The sequence below is a fragment of the Azolla caroliniana genome, unplaced genomic scaffold, assembly GCF_043228905.1.
Source record: "Azolla caroliniana isolate FFs.n. ecotype wild unplaced genomic scaffold, voAzoCaro1.0.p SCAF_15, whole genome shotgun sequence".
Taxonomy (NCBI): domain Eukaryota; kingdom Viridiplantae; phylum Streptophyta; class Polypodiopsida; order Salviniales; family Salviniaceae; genus Azolla; species Azolla caroliniana.
In genome coordinates, this window is record NW_028230450.1 from 19,455,735 (window position 1) to 19,470,823 (window position 15,089).

General features: G+C 38.4%; 2 protein-coding genes across 5 annotated transcripts; both read left to right on the forward strand.

The window, feature by feature from the left end:
- The first annotated feature begins 2,207 nt into the window (after positions 1-2,207).
- LOC147854983 (uncharacterized) lies at positions 2,208-3,917 on the forward strand. The gene has a single exon (XM_087331411.1). The coding sequence runs from the start codon at positions 2,373-2,375 to the stop codon at positions 3,534-3,536; it is 1,164 nt and encodes a 387-aa protein (XP_087187537.1). The 5' UTR covers positions 2,208-2,372; the 3' UTR covers positions 3,537-3,917.
- A 1,630-nt stretch (positions 3,918-5,547) lies between these two features.
- On the forward strand, positions 5,548-9,842 carry LOC147854984 (lactoylglutathione lyase GLX1-like). Of its 4 annotated transcripts, none has more exons than XR_015531043.1 (9): positions 5,548-5,696; positions 7,116-7,290; positions 7,368-7,492; positions 7,647-7,711; positions 7,818-8,030; positions 8,279-8,326; positions 8,791-8,881; positions 8,995-9,135; positions 9,503-9,842. XR_015531043.1 is itself a non-coding variant. In XM_087331413.1 (9 exons), the coding sequence occupies exons 1-9, from the start codon at positions 5,585-5,587 to the stop codon at positions 9,542-9,544; spliced, it is 1,029 nt and encodes a 342-aa protein (XP_087187539.1). In that variant the 5' UTR covers positions 5,548-5,584; the 3' UTR covers positions 9,545-9,842. The 4 variants fall into 4 exon arrangements, 3 of the variants coding, with proteins under 3 accessions (XP_087187539.1, XP_087187538.1, XP_087187540.1); XM_087331413.1 differs by having other exon boundaries at positions 8,791-8,898; XM_087331412.1 differs by having other exon boundaries at positions 8,791-9,135.
- Positions 9,843-15,089: the final 5,247 nt, after the last annotated feature.

The following is a 15,089-nucleotide window of genomic DNA, read 5'->3' on the forward strand; positions in this document are numbered from 1 at the left end:
GGCTTGTCAAGATACACATAATTAAGTTAAATGTCTTAATTCACATGTTTAATCAATGCTAAATTATTGGGGAATACCTATTAGCAAAGCCACACATCTTTTGATTACTAATGCAATAAACATGCAAAGAGGTCCATGTTCTTAAGGTGAAACACATAAGACATGGATACTTAATGAGGATGGACGAAGAGATTTGGCTCTAACTCTAAAATGACAAGGGCAAGAAAAAATGTGAAAAATGGCTAAAAGGGACCTTATAGTCATTATTATACCATTCAACCTTTTTACACATAAGTGACTAACAAGTCTTATCTCCTTGGCTTTCTTATTGTTTGTCCCGCTCTCTTGTACCAATCTTGCCACCTGGGCATCAAGGTATTTATCCATGCTATTAGAAGGTGTATAAATGAATTGTACGCTAGGTACTTAACATCCCCCCCCCCCCTTGGTGGATACCTAATCATGGCCATCTTTGTTCTAACTTTTGTGGTGCATGATGTGTTTGGGGTTGACTAAAGGTGAAATGTACATATATTACATTCAACGGTGACCGCCGATCATGTTTCATATACACTTAAAGGATTCTTTTTACTACCCATTGAATTATGGTATTTCATAGTGTGGGGTGTTGACATAAAAACCTCGACCACATACCTTTTGCATCACACACACTCCTCGGGGGATGTGCATGCGACCATTGATTTTATTTGGGAGGTGTTTTTGATTGAAGAAAGTGGATACATTAGATGTTCCTCCCATTCTTCCATCATTAATAGATTGTTCCTAACTTCTATATGCACATCCATCCATGTGCTATATAAATGAAGCTCCTTTTTTTGTATGAAGTGTCGATTATGTACATGTAGAGTATATTATTGATTATCGATGATTTGCATTTAATAATGTTTGTAGCTTCATTATAATCTTTCCATGTAGTAGTTAATACAATTTATACTACTTGGTGCATAATTTTCTCATAACTAGCTTACCCTAGTGGTAAGTTGTTATAACCCTCTCTTTCTCTCTCTCTTTCTCTCTCTCACACACACATGCAAACATTTGTTACTGGGAAAGATAGTTTGTAGCTCTCCTTCTTTGTTGGGAGAACTTTCGGTTTATTTTTGGTAGAGTGGGCATAAGAGTGCCTTCAATTCATTTGTTTTATCTCTCCTACCTTAATCCAAGCTTATAATTATTCCAGGGTTTTACAATTGTCTTCCCTTTTACCTTCTTTACTTGAATTGATTATAATCCAAGTTCATTCTCATTGACTTATTTTCTTGTTTTGTGATAAACTAGTTGAATTGATTATCCCATCGGTGCATAATTGTGTCGACTAGAGCGATCTTGAGTTTTTCACATGAACCGATGAGGTCTACTAATGATGTAATTCCCCTATGACTTGCCAATGGAGCCCGTGATACAAACTCGTGTGCCCTTAGTGTGTCAAGATACTGCAACTAGAGTAGCTTTGTTTACTACTCTCATAAGAAGAGTGAAACTAGCGTCTTGTTGGCCTCAAAAACTCTTCAAATTACTCATATTCTACACGTATAATATGCATTGTTGGCCTCGAAAACACTTCAAATTACTCGCATTCTATGCATTAAAAATACGGGATGTTCGCCTCAAAAACACTTCAAAGTACACATATTCTACGCATTAAAAATTATATGATGTTGTGCTCAAAAACACTTCAAACTACACGTTTTCTATGCATTAAAAATATGCGTCATTTCATCAACAACACTTCAAACTACACGTATCCTACTTATAAAAACATGTGTCGTTTAGTCAATAACAATAGTGCAATGTTTTCGTTCGAGGAGCAGAGTTTTTGTTATCGACCCACAACTTGGTGATGGAGCCGAAAACTTTTTTTGTTTTTTGTTTTTTGGTGTGGCCCCCTGGGGAACTTTAGGGTTTTGGTCAGGCGAGGGAAGGGGGGGGGGGGGGGGGCACGTACCCATACCCGTAGATGTTGTCGATTTTTCGAGAAAGAAGTTTAACGCAAGCCCCGACACAAAGCGGTTTCTTTTTCGTTCCTTGCGGGGGGGGGGGGGGGGGGGGGGTGTCCGGGGAGGTGTGGACGGCATGGCATGATGTGTCGGGTCGGCGGGTCATTTGGCCGGCCGGTCGGCGGTACGTGTGTCCGGGCCGGTCATTGGCCAGCCAACAACAGGAAGGAGGAGGAGGAGGTGGTGGCACTGAAAGGGCACAAGGCGCAGAGAGACACACACAGAGACAGAGACAGAGACAGAGAATTGCCATATCCATTCTTCCTGCAATTCTAAGCAAAATTGGCTGAGCAGAAGTCTAAGGTTTGGCACCATTGGAAGAAGGACTTCGAAGGAGCAGGATATATATATGCCATGGCCCCTGCCCAGAAGAAGCCCCTGCCCCTTACCTCTTCATCTTCTTCTTCGTCTTCTTCCAGTTTCAATGGCGATGAAGACGATGGCGATGGCGATGGCCTGTATGTGAAGGTTTCGGAGTTGCCCGACCACACTCGCCAGGAGCTGCGCCGCCTCCTCCTCTCCACCTCCTCCTCCTCCTCCTCCTCTCCGCCGCCTCCTCCTCAAACCGAAGATCCAAACCGTGGAGCCGCCGCCGGAGCCGACGAAATCCTCCCCGTGTTCGAACCCAGGCCTTTGTCTGCCCAGCCCACCATGGACGAAATCCAGATGTGCTTCGCTCAAGTGGACCTCATGATTCTTATGGAAGCCAACCGCCGCCGCCATAACCATAACCATAACCATAACCAGAACCAGAACCAGAACCAGCGTGCGTCCATGACGCCGTCCAGGAGGCCTCGATCTACACCGCCCATCCCATCCTTCCAACGGCCCAGATCATCTCCGGCCGGATCGCCGCCATCGCCATCGCCATCGCCGGCCCCCATCTCGGCTTTGCGCCGCCCCCAATCTTGTGCAGCCCTTCGGCCCAAGCCCAAGCCCAAGCCCAAGCCCAAGCCTGCTCCATCATGGCATCATCAGTGCTGTATGGCATCATCGGATGAATCCCAAGAAGAAGAAGAAGAAGAAGAAGATTGTGGGTTCGGATCGAGGAAAGAGGAGTATCCGATCCGCGCAGATATCTTGGGTAGAGGAGCTCCAAGAGATGGAGATGGAGATGGAAGGGTTCGGCCCGCCAAGATGCAGCAGCTGCTTGCGGAGATGGCGGCGACCGAGCACAGCATAGCGGCCGCGAAGGCAGAAGTCGAGGCTCTAGCGAGGGAAGAAGCCATAGCCCGACAACTCGAGGAAGAGGAGGCAGGCGGGCCGAGGGGGAGCCGGGGGCCGCCTCCTCCTCCTCCTCGGAGTAAAGGCGGCAATGCGCGGGCCAATGCCATCGATCCTCTAATGAAGAAGAAGATGATGAAGAAGAATGAGAGGACCATTCAAATGCCGGTGTGGACGCCTTCCGGCTCCCGAGGCAAAGCCCCCCATGGCCACCGCCATTACGCCAACCATTGCACTTTCCGGAGCGAGGAAGAGTTCGACATCTTCCGATCGCCCCCAGGAAAGAAGAAGTAGCCCCCAAGAAAGGTCCTTATTACATATATGTATATCCTTTTACATGTCTCTAGGGAATTCATAGGATCCGATCGCTTTCCGAATGTTTGTGGTTAGATCAGGGCCGCAGGGTGGGAATTGAGTATTTTAAATTACCTAGTAGCATTCTCTTGATATAAAATGTATACCTATTATGTATTGTCCTCGATGATAATGGCCACCAAGGGCTTCGAGATGATCGCAAACAATCACACCCCATGCATCGGAAACATAAGTGCTCTTGGTGTACGAGAAACTGAGCCTTTCTTGGAATCTTGTTTTTTTAGATTTTTTCGAAGAGTTTTTGTAGTTTTAGCATAGAGATTCATTTCGATTTTCCGAAAACATACTAGGAATGCCATATGTACACATCGAGCTTCTTCTTCCTCTTCTTTTTCGTGGTTTTTGTAAAGCTTTATGTTGTAGAGAAACTACATAATGCTTGAAAATAACTTTGTCGCGAAATGCGTAGTCTAAAAAGGAAGTATTCATGCCTATGTAAAACTGGTTTTTAAGAAGGATCTCTCTAGCAAGAGGCATACAATGTCTAAAATTCTTGTGGATACAAAATACGTTAATATTGAGTGGAATGCTGCCCATGACACTTTTTAAAAAGTAGGTTGAAAGTTTAAGAGTTCGTAATTTGAATTCACATCTTTGAGTATCATGTGTGTCATTTAGTTTACTCATAATGTGCATGGACATGGTTGGAAGATAGCAATTTTCTCACATATTTCTGATACACGTTGCATATGGAAACCATGTCTCATGCAAATAGTCTATTGGTATGTAGATCCATGCAGATCCCAAATGGTCAACGAAGGGTCTCTTGCATCAACATATGTTGGCTATTCTAGATTTTCAACGAGCATGTGAGTTATGTCCTTTTTATCAATTTCTCAGAACAAGAATTCATAACATGTGGGTTCTAGCTAATATAAATATATGTATATATTGTCCCCTTACTCATGCATGTGTGTGGACTCTTATGGTTGGAATGGCAAATGGTATCCATCTGATGATGGAATCACACAACTCAAACTCAAAACATGGTTCATGGATCGATCAAACGAGATACAATTCCAACAATCAAACTCAAGTATGGGATTATGGATCGAACGAGCTAATTGTCCGACTCAAAACTCAAACTCAAGGCATGGGGGTATGGATCAAACGAGATAATATTTAGACACTCAAACTCAAAGCATGGGGGTTATGGATCAAACAAGATAATATTCAGACACTCAAACTCAAAGGATGGGATTATGGATCGAATGAGATGTAAATCCGACAATCAAACTCAAGCATGAGTGATGGATCAAACTAGATAATTGTCTGACTCAAAATTCAAAACTCAAACTCGAACATGGGGTATAGATTGAACGAGACAATTCCTACTCGGACTCGAACATGGGTCATAATGGATTGAACGAGATACTCTTGCCAATCAAATTCATAGCATGGGTTATGGAATGATCGAACAAAATATAATTTTGACAATCAAACTTCTGAGTATGGTTCATGGGATCGAACGAAATAATCATCCGACCCTCGAAACTCAAACATGGGTCATGGATCGAATGAAATAATATCGAGACTCAAACTCAAAACATGGGTTATGGATCCATGCATATAGTACGTAATATACTCGAATGCATTGGAAAACATTCGTTTTCATACGAATACAAACGCACGCGTATGTTACCAAGACATTCTTATGTTTTTTTTACAATTTTTACCTTAAATTTCTCACCTTAAAAAAAACATTTACCTTATAATATATACATATAATGAATACAAAAGTATGGTATTTACCATACTTCGAGGGTGTTTACCATTCGAGAATGCTTAAAAGCATTCGAGAATTCGAATGCACGTATGGTTCATACTATGGATCCATGGCTTCTCTGATTAGCAGCCCAAGCTTTTTAGCTTCTCACTTCATTGCATACCCTAGACAGACAGACAGACAAGACAAGACAGACAAGAGAGGTGGAGCTGGAAGGCATGGAAGAGAGAAATAGACTGTAATGCCTTCCTTTCATCGCTTATCTGCAGTGATTCGTGCAACTCAGAGGCCCCATCGTTGGGTTTCCATTGCTCTGAATTATCCTAACCTCGTCGATCTTCATTCCGCCTCAGGTACGCACGCACACACGCACACACAATTCTTTTGAATCGCCACGGGAGACTGATTCCCATCTACGAGATGGAGATGGAGATGGAGATGGGGCCGATCATGTGTTCTTGTCTCAATTTTATAACGTTCACGCTATGGCGTAAACCCCCGCAGACACAGACAGAGTCGGGCTATTAGTTTGACACCCCAACGTAGCATCCAATTCAGGAGAAGTTATGGTATGGTGTAACAAAAGCTGTGTGCAAGTAAGGATTCAAGCCCATGAACTCGTGTTCATAGCCTAATATGATAGAAAAGAAAGTAACAGAGAACGAAACAAATTAAGATATAAACCCTAAACCCTAAACCTAAAATTGCCTATAATACCACCTGCCTACCCTCTTAAGTGGGAACCAGCACTTGGTGAATGAAAAGTAGAAAATGGGAAGGAGTCTATGCACTTGTGACGCTCTGAGAGCAAACTTCAAAGGGGTAATTTCTGAGCAGGGGTGTGTTCCTATTTGGCCTTCCACCCATCAAGTTAGAGAGCCATGTGATGGGATGTGTGAGCCCAGAAGGTTGTAGCTCAGTTGGTAACTTTATCTGGCTGGGACTGAAACATCATGGCTTCAACCCCTACAATCCTTAGTGGCATCTAGTAGAGTAGTGCACATTGTGAGATTTGAATCCCAGTGGATGGGTTAGTAAGAACTTGGCTTATCACTAGGGGATAGCCTTATAAAATAAGAAAAAATTTATTATCAAACATGTTCTACGTGATCCAAGACAAAGACGTGCAGTGATAGGTCATCGTGAAATCAAGTTTTGAATGTGATATTCAGGAAAGGGAAAGAGAGAAGGATAGAGATCAGAAGTTGTGGTAATGTTTAATTGTTCAAATCGCAATGTGCTATCTACCTTAAGCAAAGTGTAACAATGGTTAGTAAGGGGAGAGAGAGCAAAGGAGAAATTAGAAAAGATTGAAATTATTCCATGGAATGACAATCTGAGAGGAGGAGAAAATTAATTCATTACATTGTAGAAGAGAGTAAAAATGTAGAAGTTAGGAAGCGAGTGAATTCTGTTACATGGATATTATCTCTCTTTTACATGGCCTAATGGCCTATGAAAGAAGAATTGTGGGAAATTTTGAAGTCACTATCCTTGATGTAAGTGGTTTAAAAAAAACTGAAGAAAAGTGTGGGTGTGCCTTAACTCATTAAAAGAAAGAGACCTATTACCATACACGGAGATCAAATACAGATAAAAGTTTGATAAAAACAAACGTATGGGTTTTGGTGGAGTTGTAAGAGTTTTCTGATGGCTGAACACCATATGTGAAATGGTGCAATAATTATGAGGGAAGAAAGAAAGTAAAGCAAATATCCACAAGAAAAAACCATCATTTTGAGTGATATCTCTCCTGTGAAATTTTTTTCCAGGTTCACTCCAAAGACATCAGATATGGAAAAATCCTTCTGGTGGTGATACGCAATTTCATACGAACTCAATGGTCCTAACACCGAACAAAGAGAATCATTTCAACTGGTCTATGAGCGACACCCGGCGACTTCTCCATGCTCTATATCAGGTTGGAGACCTTGACAGAAGCATCAAGTATGTATAATTTGATTGATTTAATCCCAGTGGCAGTGGTTACAATGTAAACATGATTATGTTCTGTGTATGCACAGGTTTTACACAGAATGCTTGGGCATGAAACTTTTGAGGAAAAGGGATATCCCAGAAGAAAGATATACCAATGCATTTCTTGGATATGGACCTGAAGATTCTCATTTTGTTGTTGTATTAGCACATCGTAGGTTATTCAATTTCATTTAGGGCTGCTTAATCCTATCAGTATAGATGAAAACGAATTGTTAAAAGATGATGGATGATTTTATCAATAATGTGCATCTGATCCTTCTCATAACTGTCGACTTGTGGGCCTGAAAATGTTTTATTTTTCACAGACCATGGTGTTGATAAGTATGACCTGGGATCTGGCTTCGGACATTTTGGCGTTTCTGTTGAAGATGTATGCAGAGAAAGTGCTTATTCAATATCATCATTTTGGCATTTCTGTTTCTTTACTCAAGTGAATATTGGACTTATCACATAGTTTGATTCTTCTTATATTCTAGGTATGTAAGACAATGGAGCTTATAAAACTGAAGGGAGGAACTGTTTTAAGTGAAGCAGACCCTGTGAAAGAAGAAAACGAAGTAATTGGCTTTGTTAAAGATCCAGACGGTTACACATTTAAGCTCATACAGAGAGCCCTTACTCCAGAGCCCCTTTGTCAACTCATGCTGAGGGTGGGAGATTTGAGTCAGTCAATAAGGTTCTATGAAAAGGTTATGTGTCACAATGTTCATATTTTTCAAACGTACAAAGAGATTAATACATAGATAAGGTATGTTATTAATGTCCGTGGGAGACCAATATGATCTATTGGATGGGGCTCAGCCCATAGCGAGTGTCAATCTTAGGTTGTCTAAATTTTATGACTCCGATGGTACTGTTTAGGGTTTAGGGAAGGGGCCAAATTTTTGGATGATTTTTGTTTTCTCTAAAATGGACACGTGCTGTTTGTCATATGCAGGCTTTTGGTATGCATCTTCTACAGACTTGTAATTACATTGAACAAAAGGTAAAGGGATTCACTTGTCTATCATGCAATGAATTTAAATTCTTGATAGGATTATGATTTGAAAACACGTGCTTTATGTGGCATTTCATTCTGCATCCTTAATTGCTTTTTGGAGAATATTGTGATTAACCTATTGCTTGAAAATTTAGCCATTTTGCAAACATATTTGTATTTGTGTTATCTTTTTTTACTAATGCCTTTCATCTTTTCCAGTTCTATAATTGTTTAGTGGACTATGAGCTTTTCATCAAACAATGAGATTTGGTGTTTCCTCTTTATAACTGAAAATCACTATAGCTTGTAATATTCTGGATGTGCTTTCAAAAGGAACCATAAAAGCAGTTTTCTTGATTCTAGTCATCACATTTTTGAGAATTTTACTACAGTATACTGTTGCAAAGGTTGGACATGACTTGGAGGTGAAGACTTCAATTTTGGAGCTAATATATTCAATCTTACTGCAGTATACTGTTGCAAGGGTTGGATATGACTTGGAGGAGAAGAGTACAGTTTTGGAGCTAACATTCAATCATGGTACATCTGGCTACAAGAAGGGTAATGCCTATGTTCAGGTAGCTCACTTCATGTTCAACTTAGCCAGCTATCTACATATAGTTATGTACTCTGTTTGGATGAATATAACTGCAAAGTTTTTTTTGAGATGGCAGATTGCTATTGGTACTAACGATGTCTATAAGACTGCCGATAGTATTAGGAAGGCAGGTGGTAAAATCATCAAAGAACCTGGTCTCTACCCAGGAACCAACACAAAAGTCATGGCTTGCCTCGATCCAGATGGTTGGAAAACGGTTAGTTGTTTATGACATTTTGAATGGGTTTTCAGTTTTTTGCAATTATGATTCATATAGAACCTGCCAACTATGTATCTTGTTTATGGTCTTGAAATGCGACATATAGTCATTTAATTGTTAAAACGATATATTTCATTGTTTGATCATTATAAAATCATTCTTGAGGCTGAAATATCTCTTCTTACATTCTTAATACATTTTTTACGCTATGACCTAAAAATGCTTCTGCTACAAACATACGAAAATGTAATAGATGTGCAATTCTACTTTATATCTGGTTCCTGATATAATGCATCAATGCCTGATTAGGTTGGTATTTGCGAAATATATAATACAGTTTATTTTTTCTATTTCTCTTTTTCAGGTGTTTGTTGATAATGCAGATTTTCTAAGAGAGCTAGATTAAACATTATTTTTGATGGCTGGTGTTCGAAAGAGAGATTGTAGATGTAGATGACCATGGGGTTGGTAATCCGTATTTTTTGTGTATGTAAATCCTCATTTGTTTTAAGTCCATTATATCTAGATCAGAAGAAACTTTATATATTTGTATCGGAAAGTTATCTATATAAAATCAAGGTGAACATGTTATGAAATGACAGGGAACTTATAGCTGACGCAACTATAAAGCTTCATCAAGAGAATGTTGTATATGTAAATCAATCTTCTATATGTAAATCAATCATAAGATAGATATTTGTGGAGCTGTGGATCACGGTATGGCACATTCATGTTTGTCGCTCATTAATGTATCACTAATGACTCATGAAATTCTGTGTGAAAAAGAGGTAGATATTTGTGGAGCTGTGGATCATGGTATGGCATATTCATGTTTGTCTCTCATTAATGTATCACCAATGAGTCATGAAATTCTGTGTGAAAACCCCCTTCCCTGAATTATGCGGTAAAACCACATGCTGTTTTTCAGCTAACATTTAGAGGTGTTAGAAAGGGGGTTGATTGTATGTGAGCCTATCGAAATAGAAGCGGGGATTTTGATTGTTTTTAGTGCATTACCTGAGTGGTGATGGGAATCATTACCTCATAGAATCATGGGCCGTGGGGGATTCACTGCACAATTCTGTGATGCTATCACGTGAATGTCCAATATGGGTATTTTTTATATAGTTCATAAGCGTATACAAAGCGGTAGACCATATGGTCCACTCGCTATGGACATCTCTCTTATTGAATATGTTTGTATATACTCGTGAAATCTCATACAATTTTATTACGTTTGCCTTCAAGATGCTATTCTTTTTTATGCATATCCTTCCTTGGATCTTCACCCAAACTTGTATTGCCCAATCATTGAAGTTTATGATTTTGTGTTGCATCCACAAAGGCACTTGAAGTAAATCGTCACTATGATGGGGTTTTCATTGGGTATGAGGTATATGTACTATGGACACTCCTATATGGTCTATGCATAGATAAAAATAGGGTTGGCGAAGAGGAACAACCTTTGTCATACCAATGTGATTAAATGGAGTTGTGAAACCAATGTTTGCTTTTCAATGTGTATATAACTCGTTTCTAGGTAAGGCATGGCAACACATTTTGGTATTCCTTTGGTATGCAAAGGTCGGTCATTGCTTTTGGGTGTGTTTTGTGTAAAACATTTTTGAAATCCACAAAGCAACAATCAAAGAGTATCTCCTTTGAGTCAAATTTCCTCTATGATTATGTGGAGGATTGAATGATGATATGATATGAAATTGGCATGTGAATTATTTTGGTTATGTTCAGCTTGTTTGTGCTAGTGTTGTTGTAGACAAGAAGTGTTCACATATATAGGTTATGGATGCTTGTCTAATAATCATATGGTGAGTGAATTACAAAATACGAAACCCATCAATATTATCCGCATATGCATAGTTAATAAGTCATGGATTATATTGTGTACTTGATGAATTTTAGATCATTAAAGTGCGAACACATAGTGGGTATATATATATATATATATATATATATATGTATGTATATTGTCACTTATTGTGTTGCCACCTAATTATTACTAAAAAGACCATATTCATGCAAATAGGTCATTTAGTGTGGTGCCACTTAATTAATGCTGAATTAAACCATATTCATGCAAACAATTTAATAGAAAGTAAAGTAAAACTTTAAAAACAAAAAAAATATTCATGTATACCATGAATCAAAACATTTGGTTTAAGATATCAGATTTGGAAAAGCCTGACCAAAACATACATAATCTTCTAGTTCTTTAAAATTATTTTCCCTCAGTTAGATTCTATTTGAATCAACAATTCTGTCTATGATTGAACCCAAATTTTGTATACTTAATTTACATGAACATGTCTAATTATTCCCAAATGACCCATCATGAAGCATATTTCATCATTGTGACAATTTCTTTTACGGTATATAGTTATATATATAGAAGCATTTGAACATTTAAGATTTGGAGATTATTATTATGGACAATTGATAGTTCTAATGATCAAATTTATCTTCATCGGTGAAATTAGTAATATGTTCTCAAAATGAAGTCATGAAGATTGTACCTAAGTGGGTGGCTACAAGTTTATAAACATCAAATTTATATGGTTAGGTGTAAATTCAATACGAATGAGCAGTAATAAACAAGACATCCATTCTATACTTGGTGAATAGAAATGTGCATATTTGTGTTTTGTGTAGTAAATAATTTATACAAATAAAGTGCACACCATGAAGTATTCTTCAATACTAAACTAGCACGCAAAATATATGATTGATAGTAAATGGGTTATCTCTTTAAAAAGAAATAGTGTGCATAAGCCTACTAGTAAGTGTTATACTCATGCATATCTCCACACTTCATAGAAATAAATTGGCGTTATATATAACATTTTTAATAGACATAAACAATTAACGAGGAAGAGCATCAAACTCGAGGTGATGATCGATAATAACTTAACAAAAGCAAAGAAATGAGGAAAGGGTTCCCAGTTAAAAAAAAATTTCCTGCCAAGATTGCACTTAGTTATGTAATTTGAAAAAAAGAAAAATTAGGGCATATATAAATGGAGATATGAATCATCTTGGTTTATAGAGAATGTCAGTGCAATGACATCACCAAGTTCCCTTAACTCCACGCCGTCATTCCTTGACTCAGTTTTGAGTTTCATTACTTTAAGTGAAAATATCAAGATTACCCCCATGTATTAGTGATCGTCGTCCTTTACTCTTTCCCCTTGGTATCGCCTTATGCACATCGCAAAAAGAGTGGATAGAACCCATACATGTCAAATTGTATTTTAATAACGACAACTTCATTCTTCCACAAAGCCAACCAATTTATATACTTATTATTGAATCCTTTTGTCTTCCTATATATGTTGTAAAAAAATAGGAAATACTCCATTTTGCATTACACTCAGAACTACGCATGACTGCCTTAGTATTAGAAAGTGTGTTGGAGAAAAGGACGGGTACATAGGTTGGTAGAATATATGGCTAAGAACGAAGGGAGCAAGTGAAAAATCTGTAGTTATCAAGAGAATCTTTAGTATAGGAAGTATATATCAAGGTTTGGTTTAGTATGGATATGATGATCGTGTTTTCGTCTATGGTGTTTTGGGCTAGGCTAACAGTGGTACAACTGGTACTACTTGTTGTATGGGGAGAACATGGGGTATTGGGATCACCTCTAGTTTCGTCAATGTTTGTCAATAATACTGATTTTTGTAGTCGAATACTATTGGCACGAAGCGTGGGAACTTGCCCTAGGCCACCCACAATGGACAACCTGAATGTGGACATGATATTGGGCTCATACTATGAGCTTGGTTCAACTGTCGGTTACAAGCTACGTAATGATCAACTAGCTACCGCATGTGGTCACACTAACTTCTCTATCAAGGAGCCTCCATATAATGACAATGAAAATGTTTTTTTCATTGATATTCAATCTTCTAGTGTTCCCATTCTCCGAGGTCCCCTACATGCCTTGCGCCATGCCTTGCATAGAGTTGCATTCTCGAGTTCGGGTGCTTGCTCTCATGTTGCACACATATGCACCATCACAACTAATCTCTCTGACATCTCTGATCGTATTGCCAATGTAGTTTTGTCAAGTGGCTACAATGACATTGATCCAATGACATCATCAAGTTTACAAAATGCATCAATGACAATAAAGGCATCTGTGGCAAATGTGCATAGACAGCTTGATCGCATTGCTAATGCCATTGGCTCTCTAGTGGCCGGTATTTGGATTGCCCTCACCCAAGTTAATGATGAATCCAACAATGATGCCACCACGACTACTCAATCATTATTGATCCCAGCTACGCGACTCCATATTGACATTGCTGTTGGAGAGGTTCGCAAGCTTGAAAGTTTTGTAGACAATCTTGCTGATGTTGTTAGGCTCTTAGATGGGCTAAATACACCCGATGGTTTTCCATTATATCATGCTCTCCATCAAGCTTCACTTATCATCAACAATCGTGTCAATGAAGCCATCTCCCAGGTGTGGTAACAATAATCCTTTTCAATGTACCTTTTATTATTATTTTGAAGTGTGAGGTCAAAACTTGATGCATAACACCGTTCACAACATTTTCTAAATTCTCCAATCTTTCCAGAAATGAATGCTAGTTTTCAATGATTAGGTATGCCAAACTTCTAAATACAAGAGTGAAAGTTGAACTCTTGACTATATGCCACTAGGGCCTCCCTCTATTAAGGTTTCCTTGACTTATCTTTTGATGGCATTATTTATATTTGAATATTTTGAATCCTTTTCATAACAAAGTTTGGATGTACCTCATCGTTTCCATGACAATATTGACTTTGATTTCTAAGAAAATGTTTAATATGCACAATCTTTCTTTTCTGTCAAGAAAATATATCCTTCCATTAGTTTTGAAAAGCATATCAGCTACAAAATACAAAATAGATGGAAAGGAAGTGAGTCGTGACTATCCTTCCCCAACCCGTCTTGTAATATGCACAATCTTGAAAAATAATCATGGACAATTCTTTTTGCACAAGGTGATGTTTTTGGTGAAAAATAATAAGTGCATTTAAAGAACATGGATCATTCAATTCGTACTTTAGATTCAAAATGGAATTCATGGGTTAATCAATTTTCTAGTACTTAATGACTTCATTGTTGGCTAACAATGAATGATAGAAATGACACATTAGCTTGAAAAACTCAAAACATGTTAAATAGTTGCTTAGAAACATATAGCTTATTAAATGCGTACATAAATTGATGTGGAAAAGGTTACTTTCCTTGTATGTATTCATTTAGAAGGCACATTGTTCTCTATGTATCCAATTTGGTGTGGTTATGTATCCTTTCATTAATGCCTTATTTTATTATATGTTTCCTATTCTAACAAGTTTTATATCATTGTAAGTGAAGATAACAACATTGGAGGGTTCGATTGTCATGATTGAAGAGCCATTGATGCAAATGGTGGCATCAAGTGAGAGATTCATAATTGGGGATTCTACAATTGGAATAAAAAACTCAAAGATGATTAAGAGTAATGGCCAAATAGCTGTCATACGGGAAAGAGATGGTGGCACTATCCTCTTGACGCCTCAAAATTTCCAAGTGCTTGCACTTGAGAGTAGTTTACAAACAAGTGATGTGTCTCAAACATACTCTGCTCTCCTCATATATACATGCAACCATGGCAATGTTATCGAGGATGATGTCAATGATCCCAACTTTAGTTATGGCCATGAGGACATTGTGATCCTATCACGTACACCCACACTTCCTTTTGAAACCATCATTGACTTCTTGAATGTTGCTGCCAGTTATGGTATCTCGTCAACAACTTGTGATAGCCCATTCATTCCGAACCTACAACCACCAATCTATGATTGTAGTGATACCAATAATGATTAGCAAGGCAACGAGATGATTCTATGTTAAGTTTAGAGATTAATATATTGTTCTTGAATAGTTGTATCTAAAA

Bases quoted from the DNA above. Each gene is read 5' to 3' on its own strand.
- LOC147854984 (XM_087331412.1), top strand. From the start codon at position 5,585: ATGCCTTCCTTTCATCGCTTATCTGCAGTGATTCGTGCAACTCAGAGG. The intron at 7,493-7,646 runs GTAGGTTATTCA...TATTTTTCACAG, and splicing joins TGTTGTTGTATTAGCACATC to ACCATGGTGTTGATAAGTAT. The intron at 8,327-8,790 runs GTAAAGGGATTC...ATCTTACTGCAG, and splicing joins GTAATTACATTGAACAAAAG to TATACTGTTGCAAGGGTTGG.
- LOC147854983 (XM_087331411.1), top strand. From the start codon at position 2,373: ATGGCCCCTGCCCAGAAGAAGCCCCTGCCCCTTACCTCTTCATCTTCT.